General features: G+C 35.1%; 1 protein-coding gene across 1 annotated transcript in view; it reads right to left on the reverse strand.

Annotated features, from left to right (window-relative positions):
* LOC107685926 (4-aminobutyrate aminotransferase, mitochondrial-like) overlaps positions 1 to 16239 on the reverse strand; it is a 28527-nt gene that overhangs the window by 4768 nt on the left and 7520 nt on the right. The window contains exons 2-12 of the mRNA XM_016482685.1: positions 14593 to 14737; positions 11620 to 11717; positions 10545 to 10574; positions 8850 to 8967; positions 4818 to 4867; positions 3404 to 3484; positions 2971 to 3063; positions 1707 to 1769; positions 1550 to 1613; positions 1152 to 1300; positions 148 to 285 (exon numbers count right to left, since the gene is read on the reverse strand). Coding sequence (XP_016338171.1) covers positions 148 to 285; positions 1152 to 1300; positions 1550 to 1613; positions 1707 to 1769; positions 2971 to 3063; positions 3404 to 3484; positions 4818 to 4867; positions 8850 to 8967; positions 10545 to 10574; positions 11620 to 11717; positions 14593 to 14662 — 954 coding nt within the window. The 5' untranslated portion in view covers positions 14663 to 14737. The remainder of the gene's footprint in view (positions 1 to 147; positions 286 to 1151; positions 1301 to 1549; positions 1614 to 1706; positions 1770 to 2970; positions 3064 to 3403; positions 3485 to 4817; positions 4868 to 8849; positions 8968 to 10544; positions 10575 to 11619; positions 11718 to 14592; positions 14738 to 16239) is intronic.

A 16239-nucleotide genomic window follows, 5' to 3' on the forward strand; every position in this document is an offset into this window, starting at 1 on the left:
ATTGGACAGTTCAAAGAGCCTCATCTTAGCTATTTATAACTGGAGTATGTATCTCAAACGACTTCAAAGCACAGATCTGACAAACAAAGACGACCATGGAAGATAAGGAAGCATTATAGAAAACAGTTAGCCTGAAAAGCGCTTCACCTTGCGTGCAATATTTCGCAGTTTGCTGAAGAAATCAGGAGAAGCGTGGTTGTCCCCTCCCTCTGCCTGGATGGGCTCGATCACAATGCCAGCCACTGGTCTGCCCTTCTGCCTCCACTTCACGATGAGATCCTCAACCTGACACACACATATATTAATATCTCACTTGTATGTGATGAAGTAGGTAACACTTTGCAGAAGGTGCACTGAAACGCAGCAATCAGTCGGTGTTTCATAAATGTGACCCTGGATCACAAAACCAGTCATAAGGGTCAGTTTTTTGAAATTGAGATTTATGCATTATCTAAAAGCTGAATAAATAAGCTTTCCATTGATGTATGGTTTGTTAGGATACTTGAAACTGAAATAAAAATAAATGAAACCTAAACAGTACTAATACAAATGACAAAAGCACATAACTAAATTAATATAATTTAAACTACAATTAAAATGAAAAAAAACAAATTAACTATTAAAAGCGAATTAATAATTTTAATAAAACTGTAATATTATATAAATACTACAAAAATAACATTGAACATAATTATTAAACCCCGGTAGCTTAACAGTTAACCAATCAATAGCATTTGTAGCATTATGTTGATTACCACAAAAAATTATTTCAATTTGTCTCTCGTTTGTTTTGTTTTTTGTTTTTAAATCTTTTGCCCATATGCAAAATTCTTGATCACACACATTCCTACTGACATCACTGAAAATCGGACATAAAATTTTGCCAAACAATGGTAAATGTGACAGTACCTATAGTAAAAGCTGTTTAAATAAATTTTATATCTTGCGGTGATACTATTAAAACGGTGAGTATTTTAGCATTTATGGACTGGCACCATTCACTTCCATTGTAAGTGCCTCACTTTAGCAGATTTTTGCTTTTAAAGAAAAGGAGATACAACCAAAAATGCTGTTGACTGAGCTTAACCTGTACTGAACCCGGAATACGTCTTTACTTAGTATGTGGAGAAAAGTTGTAAGACATCTCTGACCTCCTCCAGGCAGCGGGCCTCTTCCTGGGCGTTCTCCCTCACAAACTCCTCCAGAGGGTACTGCAGCTTAGGGAAGGGTGCAATAGGCCAGTCAAAGGAAGGTATATCCAGCTTGTGAATAGCTTTGGAATGTGTTGCGGCCAGGCAACCTGTAATCCAATAGCACACACATTAGAGGATGGGTGTCCCACTTAAAACAAAACAGCCAGGCTTCTTTGTTTTTCAAATGAAGTCAAACGATACAAATAGCTGCAAAGGCAAACAAATATAAGGCAAATGTACTGTATGCAGGCTAGGTCAAATCCCTCAAAATGTCAGAATCTGCTCAAAACATACTCTAGGAAAACTGCATCAGACACATCTTTCAATGATATTTTCATAAATCAACAGACACTTGCCCATAGTTCTCCCATGGAAAGCTCCCATAAAAGACAAGATGCTCAAATCTGGGCATCCAGGACTCTGATACAGAGAAAAAAAAAAAGAGATTAGTCTGCAAAAAACAAAATGATGTTTTTGGGAGCTACAGTCTTATGTGTAGTGTTTCTTTCTAACCTGGTTGATCATGCAAGTGCCGACTTCCTGCTCAGAGGGGCTGGCGTATCCTCTCTCCTTATTCTAGAAGCCAATAAAAACAAGTTTTAGATATCAGGTGATTTAAGAGTTATTCATGTGTATAAATTAGGGCTGTCAATCATGATATGCTAAATTAATAGAAATTAATCAGACATAGCAATATTTGCTGAGTTTTTCTTATTCAGTCAACCTACAATTAGGAATTGTGTTTTGTTTTTGTGCAATTATATCATATTTTGTTGTGATTAATTGTATCAATTGACAGCCCTAATATAAAGTAATCTGAAAAAATCTAATATAAATGTAAGCAATAACACTAGGGATGTAACGATTCACTCAACTCACGATTTTGATTTCACGAATCGATTTTCTCACGATTTTTTTTTTTGTACAAAATGAGATTGAAGACATTATACAGTAAATGAAAAGGTGTCGTTTTATTAGGCTATTGCTGCACGTTTCTTTGTCAAATTGAAATAAAACAAAACTAAATTTAAATTTTAAAACAAACCCCAAATGAAACAAGTATCACAAATAAAAGAAATCTCTCAATATGAACAAACTAAGGCTTTGTCTGTGCTCTTTCCATTTAAAATGAGGATTTTAATCATGATCCAAACAAAGATGCAGCATACATGCAGCATGAGTAGTTTTTAATCTAAATTAGATTAGATTTCGAAATTTGATGCAAAAACAGAATGGTCTGACTTTAGTTTTGTGAAACTATACTACAAGAAAGGAAAAATTGAAATTGCATCATATGACCCCTTTAATATGCATTGTTCAGAGGCCAGATGAAAAGAAAATACCGCGTAAACTTTTCTAAAGACAGTCAGTTCCCCTCAGAGATAAATTCATATAAACTCCTACTCCAATTGTATCGCGATTTGTTTGGCATCTCAACCGATTTGAATCGTCACATATTTGAATCGATTTTCGACCACGGTTAATCATTACATGCTTAAATAACACCAATGAAAATATCAGAATAATTATTATAAAAAAAACAAAACATTTTATATTAGGAAAAAAATCATAATATTTACTATTATTTTGATATTTTATAGTTACTACGGTGAGTTTTTTTCTCCAACAGTTTCAGAAAGACTACTTCTCCATGTGTATTATTACTGCCAGAATACAACCAATATCACACCAACAGTTTATAAAGCAAATGTGCTTTGTTAGGGTCGTCATGACACATCAAGTCTGCGCAAGAGCAAACTGAGGAAAGTCCACTCACTCTGTACCAGATAAACATGCTCTTGAAAGCATTCTCATTGGAGCAGGATCCACAGGCCATGGTTTGTACTCGGCTCATCCCACTGGGGGCAATCTGATGTTGAAGAAAGAGTCATTCACAGCACTCCACACTACAATAAACAGCAAGTCACTTCCGGCCAATGTGAAAAAGAGTGCACTTACTTAAGAGAGTCATTATGATATCTGCAAAGGATGTTATCAAGATTAAGAGAACCCCAAAGAGCTGTTTTATAACTGCCGAACACAAGCTGTTTTTCAAGTAAAAGGTTGAAGTTGCCTCATTATTGGGGCAGATCCAGATAAAATGTAGTCCTTACTTTCTACTTGTGAAGCGTTTCAGCATAATCAGCAATAATTCATAGAGACATAGATAGATGCTTTATTTGTGTTTCTTTCAGTCCATCAACACTCACCGACAGCAGGCTCTCGAACAGTTTGTCTGGAAAGTTCTCAGGTGGCAGAATACCAAGCGCCGGACGGTTGACAAATGCACTCTGTGAAAACAAAGATTCACACAGAAAGGATTTACTGAAGGAAACAGTGACCCTAAGAATTTAATTATTTCGTAAAAATGTTTTAAGTGCCCAATATAAGTATTTCCTTCCTATATTTATGCATGTTCTTATTGAAACAGGAAGTTTAGGTCAAACATGCATGTTAGATCAGACATGTCTTTCTTTATAATAGCCAATAGCCTTTAGTAATGTCACAGAAATGAACATGATTGGATACTCGCTAGTAGGTTACAGGTTGTATAAGTGGCTGGGACATTCTCCTTCTGGAAAGCTTTTAATTAAATACAAATCTGTGTAGCGCAGGATGAGTAATCAAAGTTTTTGGTCTGTTTTCCATTTGAAAAAGACTACTAATATTAAGTGTGTATTCACTACCATTCAAATGTTTGGAGTCAGTAAGATTTTGAGATTTCTTTTGAAAGAAATTAATACTTTGACTTTAGTACGGTTGAATTAAATTGGTCAAAAGTGACAGTAAATACATTTATAATGTTACAAAATGTCTCTATTTCACATAAATGTTCTTTTGAACATTCCATTAAAAAATTCTGAAAAAATGTATTGTGGTTTCTAAAAAAATATTAAGTGTAGTAAACTGCTTTCTACATTGATAATAATAAGAAATGTTTATTGAGCAGCAAATCAGCATGTTAGAATGTTTCCTGAAGGATCATGTGACACTGAAGACTGGAGTAATGACTGCTGAAAATTCAGGAATAATAAATCACATTTAAAATACAGTGGGTACGGAAAGTATTCAGACCCCCTTAAATTTTTCACTCTGTTATATTGCAGCCATTTGCTAAAATCATTTAAGTTAATTTTTTTTCCTCATTAATGTACACACAGCACCCCATATTGACAGAAAAACACAGAATCGTTGACATTTTTGCAGATTTATTAAAAAAGAAAAACTGAAATATCACATGGTCCTAAGTATTCAGACCCTTTGCTCAGTATAAGGAGGTCTGAATACTTTCCGTACCCACTGTATATCAAAATAGAAAACAGATATTTTAAATTGTCATAACATTTCACAATATTACCATTTACTGTAATTTTTTATCAAATAAATGATAAAACTTCAGAACAGTAGTGTATAATAAAGGAAGTGGTGAATTTAATTCTGTAAGGGCAAACTGAAGTAAGCCATTGAAATGTAAAAATCATATCCTGTGCACTACGCCTTTTAAAATCTCTCAACTTGTCACACTCATGCTGCTCTGTCTGACAGATCACTGCAAATCTAATTTCCATTCTACAGTCTATAAATACACACAAGCAATGATTTCACAGTCTGATCAGGACTCACCACATTATTTGGATTGGTCATCACTTTAATTAAGGCTGGATGATTGTAACCTAGAAAGGAAGATCGAAAATATTGTCAGTCTGTTCATTACACATGTAGTGCGATATCTACAGAGATTCATTCGACAGTGTAAACACACAAACTAACCAAAACAAAAAGAAATTGAATTGACCTGTCAAATTGACATTTGTCAGTTGGAGCTGAAGGCAACAAAGCGTATTTGCATGCTAGTGAGTTTAGGTGGATGATTGATATAGTCGCTCCAAATAAGTACAGCGGCAGTGAGCACGGCTCTGATACTGCTACTATCAGAATCAGAATCAGATCAGAATGAGCTTTATTGCCAGGTATGTTTACACATACGAGGAATTTGTTTTCGTGACAGGTGACAGCACAGAGTGTAACAGAATGACAGTGACAAAACAAAAAACACAGATAATAAAGAATAGAACAAGTAAATAAGGAATAAAAATATATAAATTGACAGTTGCATGTGCAGGTATATTACAATAGACAGTTTTTGTATGTACAGGTACTGTATATTATGTGCAAATTTGAGGTGTAGACTGAGTATGAGTGTTAGATAAATAAGTTAGATAAATACTATCATACAAAGCCCCAAAAAGTATCTGGACACTTAATAAAGTCACAATTAAATATTTATGAATGTCATTGTAATGTATAACTAAATATCAAACCAAGTGGAAAACAATGCTAGGGCTTTTCTCAGAACTACTTGGTGCAAAGTCATTTGTAGCATAGATGTATGAAGTTAATTCCCTTCAAGAAAGTGTCCACATGTCTATATTTTGAACAGCACATCTACTGTTTTATTTCAAATGAACAAACTTAATTTTGTGAAATGTTTTACCTATGAAGTGAACCTAAATAATTGTTTGATATTTTATTACATAATGCAATGACAACCCTTTATTTAAAGTCTGGCTTAAGTGTCCAAAACACTTTTTGGGGTCACTGTGCACTAGGGCTGTCAAAATAAAATAAAATTTCGAATATTCGTCGAATTTAAAATAAAAATCCACATTCGAATGCAAAAACGTTGCATTCGAATTTTAGGTGTGCTTCAGGCAGCCTTATCAGCGACCCACGAGATGCGATGACGATGTAGGTGTCACTGCATTATAATATTTTTGTCAGCCTATCCAATTGAACATACAACAGACAAATTATGGCAGAAAATGAATTCTAGCTATCTGGCATGACATTGCTGGACTGTGTTGTTCCCTTCTATCAAAAAAAAAAAAGAGAAAGCTGAACTCAGCTGATACATCCATCACCGTCATGACATTCAGCATGATTTTTATTATTATTAATAATAATAATAAATAATTTACACAAATACTTGTCAGTATCTAATTAATCTTTCAGAAAAATGTCTCAAAAATTAGACATGTATAAAGGCAGAATGATAAAGATGACAACCTTTTAAAACTGCATGCCTACAGCTCACTATGCAGTGAATCAGAGCAGTAGTTTGAATGCTGAGTTCATACTGTTCCAACCGCTGCATTCATCTGGCTCTTCTAGTCCTGCGAGGTCAACTGAAACAAGCATTTGTCCATAAAAATGGATGCGTTTGTGGGAAAACACCAGCTGTTACCGCATGGGTCATTCCTGTTATGCAGGATCATCATATTTTTTGGCTAAAAATGTAAATAATATTTCCTAAATATTAACTTATAGTAGTTTCCTTTATTATTATATCACAAATAGATAACAGGTAATATGATATGTTGCAGTAATGAACGTAAGGTATTGTTATTGTGGACACTTTAAAATACTGGGGAATTCTGGGGACCTTACTATCTGAAATGTTTAGATTTGTAGAATGCACAGCCACTTCTTTTCCATTAACCAGTCAAAATTTACAACACTATGCACACTGCATAAAAATGTATATTGATCTGAAAAAAAAAAAGTTAGATTTTTGTATTCAGTTTTATGCTGTTTTTTTAAGAGTTCTGTTCTTTTGCACTTTAATCTGTTTGAAAGATTTGTTTACTTTGTACATATTCTTTGTGCAATGTGTTACTGTTTTTCAGCATGTCCGCATGTTAGGAGAAGTCTAACTTAGAAGATAGGTCTAACTGGAAGATATTTTGCATGGCTTAAAATTATTCTTTATCTGACTGATTTATTGTTATAATTGACACTATCGGGTTAAGTTCATATTTACTTTTTTTTTTTTTTTTTACATATTTTTTGTGATTATAAATACTGTGTTTTGGCAATTATCGTGATAGGAAATCTTTACACTGTTACATGCCTAATCACAAACAAGTGAAGATAGGGGTGAATTTTAAATCATAAACTTTTTGGTTTATTTAAATGGATGTTGCCATTTCTGGCTCGGACAATTTTTCATGGTTTCTTCATTTTTTTCCTTTCCCCTAATCAACATATTTCAATCAATACATGTTTTCTTAGGAACAATGTTTAATTCAAAAACAAAAATTTATATAAGTAATATTTTTTTATCTGTAAATTTACTACTTAACTAATACCATAATTATGTTTTGCGGTATTAGTCTGCTCCATTTTAATTTATCAAGTTATATACATTTAAAGGAATCAGAATTATATTATCAAAACTTCAAAAGAAAGGTTATAAAAATATCAAAATGAACTTGCAGTGGTGAACTTGATCTCTTTTTTTTCTTTTTTTTTTCTTTTTCCATAATGTTGATATCCATCTTTATGATTTTCTTGCCATAGAAAATATTGCATATCTTTTCATAGAAATACTTCCTTTAATTACACTACAAGCATAATAATGCCCTAACTCTACACGGAGTACAAAATGTACTGCAGAAAAGGAATAACCCTCATATGAACTCTTGACAAGCAAGTACAGGCTAGCATAACACTCCACCCACTGTTTCACTTATCTGAATATAAATTCTCACATTTTTTTGTCAAATGTCAAAAGTGGCAGAGTGATCTGTTTTGCAGACTGACAGCTAAATGTGTCCAGCGGCTGATCCAGGATCACAGAGAGCTCTAGATATTAAATATTCACTAAGACATATTAAGTAATAGCGCAGGTGAATTGCGGTTATGTTGACGTTATGCATGAAGGAAACAAACTCGTTTTTCTTGCTGCTTTACTGGTCAAGAAGAAAATATTACATCCCTTTTGTATTCATGTGTCTGTCATTCTGAATCTTGCGGGTGAGTGGGGGTTGTACACTAATGTAACTAAAATATCCCATAATGCACTTCTGTTGAAATGATACAGGAGGAAATCAAAGCTCATTAAATCTGAGTCAGCACCTGAAGGCATCTCTGAGAGACAGTAGCTTCACTCAATTTGTTGAGGCTGATTAAATGTAAGTAAGCTAACGGACCAAACCAATGACATGCAGACAGAGGAAAGGTGCTCTTTCGGCCTCTCAGTTCTGTTTGTTGGATCCGTACAGACAATCCTCACAGGAAGTCCTCAGTTCCTGTCACTTTTAATCATCCACAACAAACGTGCCTTCATGCAAAGCCACAGGACACAGCTCACATTTACTGAACAACACAGTAGCCACAGCGACAACAATATATGGTGAATCTTAAGATCCTTTTCATCACTAGTACGGTGTTGTTATTAACTAAAACTATTAAAAATCATTTTCAGTAACTGAAATAAAGCAGGAAAATAAGTCAACATTTTTCATTTAATATTCTATTTCAATTAGTTGCCAAGGCAACATTTCCAATTTTCATTTAAGCTGAAGTACTTACTAAAACTACAACTGAAATAAAAATAAAACTTTACAGAAATAAAAGCACATCAAATCTAAAGTCATACAGGTTTGGAATGATGTGAGGGTGACTGAATGGGTTTATTAGGGTAAACTATACCTTGAAGTGGTACAAAACACGTCTGAGTCTGACACTAAGCAAGTACTAAATCCAGAGAACAACATTAATTTAAAGATGTCTGATTTCCTGTTTTAGTTATGTCAGTTGTCTGTAGAGGGATGCATGTGTTGTTAAAGAGATCTGCTTATTGACTGAGCTCACCGATGGGGATGGAGGAAATTTGTGTGTACACGTCCAGCATTCGGTTGCCGTCCACGTCCACCAGGTAGTTCCCCCTGCTCTCCTCATAGTTGCAGAAGAAATGAACTGCTCCAACATTCTGCAGACAAAGAGACAAGTAGAGTTGAATGTTGCTATCAAGATGATTTGTGCTCCATCTGCATACCTGAATGTTTTTTTTTTTTTGGCAGAGCTTCAGCTCCACGTCACTGAATGGCTAAAGAGGGTGAACATCTGGAAAACAAAAATGAATCCAACAAAAATGTAAAATATATTCCCTTGAAAGGAATAGTTCACCCTAAAAGTTAAAAAAATTGCTGTAAATTTTCTCACCCTCAGGACATCCAAGATATAGAAGATTTTTTCTTCATTGGAACAGATTTGGAGAAATTTAGCATTACATCAGTCGCTGATAAAAACATCAGAATAATCCACAAGTAATCTACATGACTTCAGTCCATGTTTGTAAGAAACAAATCCATCATTAAAGCATTTTAACTTTATACCGTCCCTTATGGCTAAAATACCAGTCCAGAATCCATAATAATGCTTCCTTCAGTGAAAAAGTCCATCACCAAAATCCATTGATATATTTGTTTAGAACTGTTTTGGACTGTTATCACTTATAAACAGTGCTTAATCTGTGCATATTTCTCAGCTGATTTAGATAATATTTTTTTTACTGGACAATTTTATGAATAGAGGACTTCGGAAGCAACTATTTAAAGTTAAAAATGTCTTGATGGATTTGTTTCTTACAAACATGCAGCTTTTCACTTCACATGATGTTAATTGATGGACTGGAGTTGTGTGGATTACTTGTGGATTATGTTTATGTTTTTATCAGCTGTTTGGAGCTGTTTGGCACCCATTCACTGCAGAGGATCCACTGGTGAGCAAGTGATGTAATGCTAAATTTCTCCAAATCTGTTCCAATGAATAAATAAGCTCATCGTCATCTTGGATGGGTGAACTATTCCTTTAATGGATCCACATGTACAGTACAACTGAAAAAGCAGAAGTAGGGCATCATTCGCACTGTGACTCATTACCGCAAAATTATGAGCAGCGGTGCTTTATCTAATGAAAGTGGTTTTTCCCCGTGTGGCTTTGAACCTGATGCAGCATCTATTTTTAGCCCATCTGATGAATAGATTATGACTCTTCTTATGGGAGACGCTGCAAGGGAGACAGACAGCGGCCAGCAGACACGCAGAGGAGCTGAGGCGTAACGAATCTGTGATATTAGCTCCATCGATGCCTGTCAGCTCACATCTATGTGCTCATCCACAGCAAAGCGGTCAGAAGATGACTGTGACTGTCCTCAAGAAGCCAGTCCAGACAGCAGATAAATTACTGCCCGAAAATACATTCATCACTCAATAAGCTGAAGACATCCAGGCAGGCTGAAATATGGCTGGATGTCACATCAGAAGTAATATTGTTGATCTAGGGCAGTCACACATTCTCATATAGTTGTTTGTTTTGTATGGTACAGTCTGAAAAAGTGACTCATTATACTTAAATCATTATGGAACTACAAACTAAGAGAATTGCACCTGATTGGCACTGGCAATGTAACCAACTCAATCTAATTGCATAACACAAGTTTGTTAAGGTACATTTGTGTGTGTATAGATTAAGCAATGCCAAAGTTCATTTCCATGTCTATCTCACCTGAATCTCTCCGAGCTGTCTCATCAGCTCCTGTTGAATGAGATAAATGAACGGACACACATTATTTTTCTTATGATTTTAAATATGCTTGTGCTTAAATGCATAAAATTAGTTTAAATTCAATTCAATAAAATTCAATTACTTTACAAAACTACGATATTTGTTTCTTTCTTTCTTCTAAATGGAAACTTGGACTGGATAGAAAAGGAAGTGCAGCCAACAAGTGTCAGGCATACATGGGAACTCCCTCAGTACTGTTTGGAAAGCTTATAAGGATGCACTTCATGAAGTTGGTTGTGAAAATGTGTGCGTAAAGAGGTGTTATCAAAGCAAAGTGCAATTACTTTGAAGTAATCTCACTTATTTTTGGTCACAACATACATTTTTCCATTTGTATTCATTCATATTTATTTATTTAGTTATTTCAAAAATGTTTGGGAAAAAAAGTAATAAGAAGCAGATCCCACTTTATATTAAGTGGCCTTAACAACTATGTACTTACATTTAAATGAATCATTTGGTACAATGCACTTATTGTGTACATACATGTTTTTACATTGTACTTATATTTTACATATCTACAAACTCACAAAAGGTCAAAAAGGTGACATAGTTGTAAATATGACCCTTGTAGTGGGGTCTGGGGGCAGGGGCGGGGGCAAGAAAAAAAAAACTCTTCGGATCTAGACGATTCACATAAACGACATATTTTGATTCAAAACTGCGAAAAGCGACTAGTTTGGAGGTATGTTTTAAAAATACCTGCATGTAATTACATCTGTAATTCATTTCTGTAATTACATTTATAATTACACAGTTGACCCATCTCTTACACCTTAACCCACCCTTAATCCTAACCATACCTCCAAACCTGTCCCTAACCTTACCCGTATCCCACCTCAATAGCAGCAAAAGTGTTTTGCAATACAATATGAACACAATAAGTACATTGTACTTATTATTTGATGTAACAATATAAAGTGGGACCAAAAAAAAAAAAAGTTATATCCTACAGAGACATATCACACAGCAATCTAGTGCTAATCTCATAAGTGTAAAAATGCTGAGACTGTACCTGAGACTTTGGACCTGGCACAGCGGTTTTCATGGATGGGGCATCATATTCAAACTCTGAAACCGTCTTTGTGGCAGTTCTGCTGACATATCTGCAACCTAATGCAAAATAAATAAATGCATAAAAGACTACATATTTTTAATAATTTTGGTCACTAATATTATGCAGTACATTTTCCCCATAATGACTTAACATACTGGATAAAATATTGTTTCCTCCAAAAATAAGCTCTCATTACAAAAACGGCAATCCTATTATGAGAAAAAATAATTTATATCACATTTAACTGAAATCATATCATTTTACTACTTTGATTTGAGCAGATGTTACAATTTAGTCCATGTCCCCGACTAAATTCAAACCAACATGGTTACTTGAGAGTTTTGTTTTAATGACTCATTTCTTGCTGATCTGTAAATGATCCAATCTGGTGCCCTTTTATAAATATTTGTCTTAAAATTACAACACAAGAAGCATATTCACTTTTTAAAAAGGTACATAGCTCAGTAGGTATTTTTTCAGTTCCTCTTGAATTATGAAAGGATGAGTCAGCTTCAGTAAAGATAACTTCCTAAAAATGCTTAGCAATGCATTTTAGATGTTTGACATCTCAAAATAATTAACCAACTGAACTCTGTAAGACCTTTTGTACTTTTGCAGTATTTTTGAACAGTGGCCGACGAATACATCTAAATAGACACACAATGCCTTTTATAGCCACATTTGAAGAGTAGTAAGCTCTTGAGGGGCTCCGTAAGTTTACAGAAGTGAATGGGAGCTACTGATTAATGAAGGACACTGGCAGGATTGAATCAGTGTGACCAGCCACTGAAGGACACGACACACATAGACTTCTCTACGAATGCAGAATTCACTAACCAAAGCTGGACAGTACTAGATCCCAGTAACTCATTTACATGGTTAAGAAACTTTGAACTGTGTCCCTCTTGACATTTGGCTCCATAACCAGGGCTCGAAATTAACTTTTTTACTTGGTAGCACTGGTGATCCCAACTTCAAAAAGTTAGGAGCACAAGCAAAGATTTAAGAACACACACCAAAACTTAAGGAATACCAAATCTGCAACAGCTGGCAACATCCTGATGATTAAAAGCTTCAATAATCGAACCTGACCCTGAATTCTTTGCCATACACTAGTCCCAGAATTTCTTGTTAGTGATGCAGTGATCTTGATTTTTCATGGCTGTTTCCAATTGCTGAAGTATTACAAGCAATTGGTCCAATTCCGATTGCTGTTTTTTTTTTTCATATTTATTTTTTAAGCAAGAGACAAGAAAGAATGAAAACATGAGTACATGAACAAGATGTTTATTTTCTCTATGTGCTTCTAAAGTGCTTCAATGGCGTTACAGAAGTCGTCGGCAGCGCTGCACAGGACTTGCTCGAGAAGGATTTTACATTTTGTTTTTGACCAAAAAAACAACAATTTCACCAAAGAAGTCTGTTTTTGGTTGTGAGGGAAAGATAACCTTATTCAGCTTCCCAAAGAACACAGCGTTAAGGATTTATTTATGTCGATGTCACAGCTTGCAGACAATCGCTACATAAAAGCTTTGTATGCTTGTGACTCTTTAGCTCTGCCCACGACACGCCTCCAGGAGTTCGACTGTTTTCAGAGAGAAACGTAAAGCTGTTTCTTTCTTTTATAAATCTGATAAAACTAAATATATAATATGAAGGATGCAATGCAACTCTATAGGTACTCAAGATTAACATGATTGGCAGAAACTGTGTTTCTGTCCCCTTTAAATTAGATTGCATAGTTTGAAATCTGAAGCAAAAACAGAATGTTCTGACTTTAGCTTTGTGAAATGATGCTACCTACAACATCTCTGCACGAAACAAAAACAGCAGATGGGCTGAAGCAGAATGCAAATTCAATCTCTGACAGCAAGTGGCCCTTATTGGACAGCAGTGATGCAGTGTTTCCTTGGTTACTGCTTTAAAGGAGTAGTTCACTTCCAGAATGAAAATTCTGTCATCATTTACTCACCCTCCACTTGTTCCAAACCTGTATGAGTTGATGGGCACCATTGACTTCCATAGTAGGAAAAAAATACTATAAAGAAACTCATACAGGAGTAAATTATGACAGAATTTTCATTCTGGAAGTGAACGACTCCTTTAAACAAAGCAACGCTTGTGCTTATAAAACACCATTTTAATATGCACTATAGGGAGTTAAGATGAAAAGAAAATATCATGTAAAATTTTTTGAAGACAGTCAGAAAGATACTCTGCCTGCTATAGTATTTTTCCCTCTTTGCGTCTGTCTTCAGCCTCTCTGGTCTCCATTAATGGCCATTTATAGGCTTTGTAATTTTTCCACACAAATGACATTTTGGAAAATGATTGCAATGCCGTTTGTGCAAATCCGGAACAGAGATTGTCTGAAATAAAACAAAAGCCATTTGGAGCAAAAACATGCCGGTTCCAATTAAGATTCCGGTCTCGTGATGATGGAGAGCAGTTGAGTGATTGACAGCTAATATTAACCAGTCTAACATCTGCATTAAAGTTAAGAATGTAAGGATGAAGTTTGATTGGCTATGTAACATTGGACAGATCGGCAGACCGGTCACTGTATCAACTCACAGCAGGCACATACTGTGCAGTAATTAGCGAAGGTTTCGTAGATAAATGAATATAGGTTGCGCCACAACAATTGTTTGCTCCCAAATATATTTTGAGGTCGCACAGATTACATTTTGGGAGCATTTCCGAGCTCTGATAACCACACATCATTATCATTTTAAAGGAAGCGTCTCACTTCCCCAAGCTGAGCATGCAGTTGCATCACTTCGATAAAGTCTGTGACAGCTACAGCTCTTTTTGAGGGTCACTGGCAGGTTGAGAACATTATAGTCTCTGTTCTCTATCAGACAGGGAAGTTTAACAAACTTTTAAGACTGGAGGGTATCTTAGTCCTCCATCTCTCCGTGGTATTTTTACCTGGAGCGGCGAGACACAGGTTTTGCTGAAGGGAGATGGCCAGCTGGCGGGTCAGGAGTGAGGAAGCCATGTGTAGCACTCACTGAGACCGAGACGAAGAGTAAGAGAGAGAGAGATAGCACACAGCACCTGCCTTTCACTTCACCTGAGGAAAGACAAAGAGAGAGATAGGTTACAGGAAGTGGGGAGCCGATAAGGGTTATGGAAATGTCACAGTCAAAGACATTCTGGTAGATAATACAATCTCCAGGTCATGATATTTACAATCTTATGCAACATTAGCTCTTTAGAAAAAAAAAACATTTTACTCTCTTTTATTATTATTATTATTATTTTATTTGAATTTTTTAAAAGAATATGGAGAATGTAAATTACTAATCTTGACCAATATTATGGACTTAATTTACAAAAAAAATTAATTGTTAAAATTATAATATATATAATTAAAACTGAGTAAACAAATGAAATACTATATATATATATATATATATATATATATAATACCAATAATATTTTATATAAATACAATATATAAAGTAAATAATAATATAAACATAAAAGAAAAATAATACACACACACACTTTTAATTGTTTTTGAATTTTATATTATAACATAATACAAATTACTTAGATGATTTTTATAAAATGCTACAAAAATAAATAGTAAATTAATAAAAAATAATTAATTAAAGACTAAAAATATATATATATAAATGACAATATATCATCTATACAATATATCATCTAGAAATTTGCCATTGGTAGGAAAAACAGATAGTCCTGTCCCAAACTGGATGAAATAATGTACACTGGCCTGGTTGGGATGCTCAAACAATCTGTACCGAATCAGTCCACTGAAGGCGAGTTGAAGTGAGAACCCAAGTGCAGTTTATTTACAGGTGAAATCCAAAATCCAAACATAATCCGAGACTTGATTTGACGTGAACAGACTTGACGAGACGTGAACAGACTTGACGAGGCATGAACAGACTTGACGAGGCATAAACAGACCAGACTCACCAACAGCGGGTTACAACATCAATACACGACAAGAGACAATGGTAACATGATGGCTACTTATAGCAAACAAGAGAGTCACATGACAAGAACAAACCAATGGGAACAAGGCACATGACTAAAGCAACCAATGCGAACATAACCCAGACGGTAACATGAGGGCTACTTATAGCAGACAATGAGGGTCACATGACAAGAACAAACCAATGGGAAACAAGACACATGACTTGGACAACCAATCAGAACATGACAGAAAGAACAGAGGAACCAATGGCATAAAGACAAGAGGGCAAGGGAAGCATGACACTAACAGCAGGAAACAATTACAAAATAAAAGACATGGAAAACATGAACATGACAAAACCCAAACACCACATTACACAATCTGAGCAATTTTCAGATAGCACCACAGAGTCACTGCGTTCACAATATTCAGTGAAATCAATCTACAAACAGCTTGTCTCTACAAATAGCTGTCTCTGCATATTTATTTGGGACGGAAGGAAGTATTTTAACTAGAGGTCGACCGATGTATCGGTTTTGCCGATTAATTGGCACCAATAGTTGATTGCTGGAACTATCGGTTATCGGCAAAAATCCATGCCGATAGTTTTCCGGGTTGCGTCCATT

This window comes from Sinocyclocheilus anshuiensis, unplaced genomic scaffold, assembly GCF_001515605.1.
Source record: "Sinocyclocheilus anshuiensis isolate Anshui unplaced genomic scaffold, SAMN03320099.WGS_v1.1 scaffold701, whole genome shotgun sequence".
Taxonomy (NCBI): domain Eukaryota; kingdom Metazoa; phylum Chordata; class Actinopteri; order Cypriniformes; family Cyprinidae; genus Sinocyclocheilus; species Sinocyclocheilus anshuiensis.